Genomic DNA, 5934 nt, shown 5'->3' with positions numbered 1-5934 from the left:
AATTATATATATATATATATATAATTCGTAATATATATATTAATATATATATATATATATATATATATATATATTAATTCGAAATTTAAGGATAAGTGTTTTCCTTAATTTATTATTTTTGGAAGATAATAAATATAGTAATTAATATATATGGATAATTATCAAAAAGGAGTTTTTGATAAACATAAACTTGTAGAATTGCAATGAGATTGAAATTCGAATTTGTCTCAAACCCTAGTGTTGTTTATCACTATAAATACACATTAAGCAATTGATTTGAGAATCACGAAATTCATTATTCACTAAATCACTAAAATTCGAAATTGCTTGTGAAGCAATAGTGCTAGCACACAAACACTAATTTTGACTAAGGTCTGTTCGTGTGGATACTCGTAGAGGACGCGTTCTTTTGGAGGCGTTTCTGATCCAAGGCCAGGTATCACCAAAGTGAACCACCTCCTTCCTTCCTACATTGTTGTTGAATTCGACATACAAGTAAGTAATTATTCTGTTAATTCGAATTACATGGATCTTGGTTTGGGTTTTTAGATAAATTTTTGAAATTCCCCTGCGTTATGAACCTATAAAACCCAACAGGTAGTTCGTGTTATTTGGTAGAAATAATCCAAAACGACGTCAAAGAAGGCCACGCTGGCGCTGACGAGGCAATCCGGCGAGCCAGTTGGAATTTCAGATGCCGGAAATAGGACATGTGCTAATAATTAAAAGGATTGGAAAGTTTGGGCTAACAATTGAGACACTTTGTAGTATGTTCTTAAATTGCAAAAACCGCTAAAGGTGGTGCTATTTAATAGAAATACCCCAATTAATTTTCAGTATGATTTGAAAAAAAAATGAAAGGTAAAAATACACCGGAAAATAATCGGTGATAGATTTGAAAAAAAAAATAAAAAGTCATAATTTTATATGGCAACTTTTAAAAGTCGTGATTAAAATGAAATTTCGTTTAAAGTTCATGACTTTTTATGGAATTAACTCAAAATTATATTATAACTTGGACAGGGCAGAATAGATAATAAGCTTGTGGTCGAGTGTTAGGGACGCATTGCTATATTCCTTCCTGTTGTAATTGAAGAAAACAAAAGATAATAAGGATGTTTTGGGAAACTTCCGCGCTTCTGATGGTTTGCTAATAATTGTATAATTAATCAGCTCCAGTGAAAAACCTGCTGAAAAACCTGCTGATAACAGTATCAGTATTTTTGGATTTCTTGTTTTGCCCTTATCACACACCAAATTAAAATGTACCAATATCCTGACTATCATTATCTAATATTTAAAAATGTTCAAATTTTAAGACTTTCTAAAGTTTAAAAAGCTATCCTTAAAAAAGACTGTCTACAACGTCATCCATGAACTACTCTATCATATTATGACATGTCATCAAAATAGTAGTACTATTGTAATTCTATTTATTACTTTTTTTATACATTTGGATAGTAATATTACGATAATGCCACTATTTTAATAACGTGTCATAATATGATAGATTTAGTCCAAAAATAATGTGATGGACTGAGTTTATTTAAAAATTTCTCATTATTATAATATGCCAAAAGAAAACTATTCGAATAAGCCATAGCACTTATTTTTGTATGTGCAAAGGACTGAATTATTTCGATTTAATATATATGATGCATGACTTAGTTTTAAAATATTTATTCAAATTGCATAAAATGACAATTTTACTAAAAATATAATAATCTAAACAGGCTCTTGTTCCTTAATGGTACAATAATCAATGGTTTTATTTAGGCCTAGTACTGGCAGCAATAAAACACAACATCCACTCAACTGGAAATTTCCTAGGAATTTTTGTAAAGGGACAAATATAAATTTTCATTCACAATAATAGATCATTATAATTAAATTTAACTAAAAAACATATTAAATAATTTTTAAGAATTGAACAAAAATAGATGATTAAATTACAGTCGACCCTCTAATAATTAATATACATGATAGATTAGAAATAAATTAATTATTAAAATTATTAATTTATTAAATATTATATAAGACGTAATATTAAGATTGGTTTACTAAAATTATATTAATTATCAAAATTATTAATTTATTGAATATTAATTATTAGAGGGTCTACTGTATAAATAATTTTAGCATCATACAAAATAAGGTTAATTTCCGAATGCAAATACGCATCAAAAAGAAGAGAATTCCCATATTAATCTCTCAGGCCTGTAAAATAAACTACTCAACTTTCACAGAGTGACTACATTTGAAAATGAAACCTTCACCCTGATAAACACACACAGGTAGATGAAAAAACAGATATCAATCTGTGAGACTAAACAGATATGTAAACATGTTTTCTACCCACCACAACAACTGAGAGAGATTAGGGTAAACTGTTAAACTTACTCTTAACTATCCGTACGGGCAATAACCGCAATACCAATGGCATTTTTTGCAGTCAACAGGCAAAATCAGGCAGCTCAAAATGTTAACTTAAGCAGCTGTAAAACTGGCAAACAATGAGGACCCAAAGCATGAACGTGAAAAGAAAAAAAATAACTCGAGTCAGCACATAGGGAATGCTAGGTTTTGAGAATGCCAGCTGAATTTTTTTGTTTTTCTACTCATGATAATGTCAATACAACTTCAAATACACAGTCCAAATACAAATGGCATTGCACTTCTAGAGGAATTCAGCAAAAACACTAACAAGGCCTTTCAAAGCCAAAAGAACATATGGAGATCTCATATCAAGATATCATTAGTCCTAGACCAGAGTCAATATATATGACACAACTGCCGTTGGCACCTAAATTACTCCTTGGAAACATAAACACTTTCATGTGATTTATGAATTCCAAAACGAAACTGAATGAGAACGAGAAAATTCAGCTATCAACATCTATACTTGAAGGCCCGAGAAAGGTGCAGAGCTAAGAACAGCTTTCAAAACAAAAATCAAACTCTTACCCCATAACACAATGGGGTAAGAGTTTATCGGGCTGCAAAAATGAAAGTCTGGCAAAAACACTTATCTATTCAGCCTTTGGTTCGCATGATTGTGATGCTACCTTTTCCTCCTTCGGTGCGAATTTTAGTTTTGCCAACAACAGGCTTCCCAGAAAATGCTGAAGTGGGATAAGCAGATGGATCGTCCTCAATTTGCTTTGACTTTGATGGTGGGGGAGTGAGAATCTTCTGGTTTATGTCCTTAAGAGTAACATCTCCGTGGAATCCACAAGGTTTGATGAAGTTAAATGGATATACAATAGAAGAGGCTAACTTCGTGGGTGGTCGTATAAGGGTCTTCTTACCTAGAGATGCCAAAAAGGAGGGAGTCTTATATAGTAACAGAAACACAAAGATCAGAAAATACAGATTTTCAAAATCTTGCAAATCGCTTCCTGTCTTTTCCCTTTATCAAAGATATAAGGTACGCATTTCAGATCATTTAACAGAAATGAGAAAACAATAACAATTTTCTGTAGGTGACAACAACTAAGACATTTGCACATCAACATTCAGTATAAGGTACAAAATTATATGAGTTAACATAGTTAATAGAGCTCAGTAGAAACAAGTAATAAACATAATACTGAGAAAAGAGAAACACCTTTAATAATTACATTCCGCGAAGATCTTGTAAGACGTTTTTGAATAACATTGGCTTCATTCCGAATTGGAGTGCTGCAGAACTCTACAATAGCAGACCAATTTTACGAACTTAGCATATAGTACACATTAAAAGAACCATAGAGAAAGAAAAAGAAGGCCTTTATACCTGATACATCAATCTGAATATCAGATGCTCCAGGAAAATTCCTGAGTGTTGCATAACTGATCAGTTAGCTTTTAGGAGAATGTAATCAAACTAGACTACTAGAGTGCAAAGTCTAAAGAAGCATACATATCATTAGGGCTATAGTCCATGTCAGTGTCATTAATGCAATTAGCAAGCCACCTTTCGGATGACTGATCGAGGACCTCATAACTGGAGGCAGACACATCTGCTAGAATATATGGCATCATCATCACAAATACTACAGTAAGCAATTAAGCACACTTTGGTTTTATAACACAGCCTCAAATGACAAACCTGAAAAACCAGGCATCCAATCTGATGCTTGAGGTAAAATTTCATCAAGTGAGTCCTCCCTCTCCTAAGAAGAGAACAAAACCATAAATAACAAAAACAAGAAAGGATGGTCCACTATGCTAATTAGCAAGTATGTAATTTTGTACAATACGGATAACGTAGGACAAAATTATAGAAGAAGTCAAAAATCTTTGAGAACAGAAACACTAGAGTTAAAGTAGTTATGTTCAACCTCAATTTAACACTAGCACACCTAAACAGCAATCCTATGTAGCACAACCAATTTGCATATGGATAGAACATTACAAATTTAGAATCAAAAATAGCATTACATCTATCTTCTGATAGTCAGGATAAACAACATGCTTTAGATATGCAAGTGTCAAAATAGTAAAAGGATATCTAGCACTTGCATTTGATTGAAGAAAAACAGACGAAATATCCTCATGGCAGAGTGGAGAATCAGCCGACTGAGCATCAAATTGCAACATTCGGCGCCTCTTTATCTGCGACGAACTCTCCCTGCATTCTTCTAATTCCTTGTCGTCTGCGATACACTTTTCGCAATTATAAAAAACAAAACATACAATCAAACAAACCAAAACATGAAAATGAAGCTTTACCAGTGTCATTAACATGGTAAGCCAAATCCCCACAAGCCTTAACCGGCGTTGTCGTCTCATCTAACATGTAGGAAATATCTTCCTCATTCAAAGCCACATCATTCCATATACCTTCAGTTGCATCTACATAAAACAAAACTTCAGACACAGCATTTTTCACTCACAATCAAACTAAAACAACATAACTTACCATAATTAGATTCCTTTTGTATACAATAATTCTCCCCTTGCCAGTTCCAATGTTCCCCATTGCCACTTCACAAAGCAAAAAAAAGAACATTACTAAAACTAAATCAAACAGTCCAATGGTAAACAAACCCAAAATCAAAATCAAAATAAAACCCAGAAACCCCAACAACAAAAAAGCAAATTCACCGAAAACCCATGAAAGAACATTACATTTCCAATAAAACCCATCAATAAATCCACGAGAAAACCAGAAAAAAAAAATTAAATTTATTTTTTACCTGTCATCGTTGTAATCCATCCAAAGAGTACTATAGTACACACAATCTCTCAACAATCACAAACCCAAACGAAAAAAATAAAATAGCCGTTACTTGACAGATCGACGACTCTCGGGTCACCACATTCAACCTCAACCCACCACTTTAAACTAATTTATACATAAAACCCAAACCCAAAAATATAAAATATTAAAAAATTTGAAAAAACAAAAAGAATTGAAATACTATAAGTAGTAGAGTGAAGTGAGTGTTCTCGTTGAAAACTGTGCTGATAAACTAATAATAAACCCACTAGTTTCTCTCTCTAGATTCTCTCTCTAGATTGGTGGCAGAGAAAAGTGGAGACTGTCTCGTTTGTAAAAGGCCGTTACGAGGGGATTTTTGGATTATCTTGGTTTGATTATGAATAATGAGTGTGATTATGGTTTAATTTTGGATTTCTTTCTATATTTAAGGAAGTTTGTGGTTTCCCACTCGATGTTAATGGCGCGTGAGTCAACGGGGTTGCTGAAATTCCTTTTTTGGATTTTTGGGGTGGGGGAAATGGTAATTTGGTAGGGCGCTTTGTTTGATTACACGGCAGTGGGCGCGTATTTTGTGGTTTCTGCCACTGTGAGTGTTGTGGGGTAAGTGGTTTTTAATTAGGAACGTGACATTTCCTTTTCTTTTTATTTTATTGGTTCTTGTATAGATTTACTAAATAGGAGACGATGGTTTTTAAAGTACATGTTTGCTATTTTAAAAAGGTACAAAA

General features: G+C 32.8%; 1 protein-coding gene across 1 annotated transcript; it reads right to left on the bottom strand.

Annotated features, from left to right (window-relative positions):
* Window positions 1-2590: 2590 nt before the first annotated feature.
* LOC126657367 (protein XRI1) lies at window positions 2591-5568 on the bottom strand. Its single transcript, XM_050352040.2, has 9 exons — window positions 5181-5568; window positions 4904-4968; window positions 4714-4836; window positions 4504-4637; window positions 4091-4154; window positions 3902-4001; window positions 3776-3816; window positions 3608-3691; window positions 2591-3308 (listed from the first exon to the last, which is right to left on the bottom strand). The coding sequence occupies exons 1-9, from the start codon at window positions 5198-5200 to the stop codon at window positions 3034-3036; spliced, it is 906 nt and encodes a 301-aa protein (XP_050207997.1). The 5' UTR covers window positions 5201-5568; the 3' UTR covers window positions 2591-3033.
* Between the last annotated feature and the right edge of the window lie 366 nt (window positions 5569-5934).

The sequence above is a fragment of the Mercurialis annua genome, linkage group LG7 (assembly GCF_937616625.2).
Source record: "Mercurialis annua linkage group LG7, ddMerAnnu1.2, whole genome shotgun sequence".
Lineage (NCBI taxonomy): Eukaryota > Viridiplantae > Streptophyta > Magnoliopsida > Malpighiales > Euphorbiaceae > Mercurialis > Mercurialis annua.
The sequence above is the reverse complement of the archived record's forward strand: the minus strand, read 5'-3'. Positions and strand labels throughout refer to the sequence as shown.

Coding starts and splice junctions, on each gene's coding strand:
- LOC126657367 (XM_050352040.2), bottom strand. CDS start 5,200: ATGGATTACAACGATGACAG. Junction 3,817..3,901: donor GACTATAGCCCTAATGATAT/GTATGCTTCTTT, acceptor TGCAACACTCAG/GAATTTTCCTGGAGCATCTG. Junction 3,309..3,607: donor GCGGAATGTAATTATTAAAG/GTGTTTCTCTTT, acceptor TGGCATCTCTAG/GTAAGAAGACCCTTATACGA.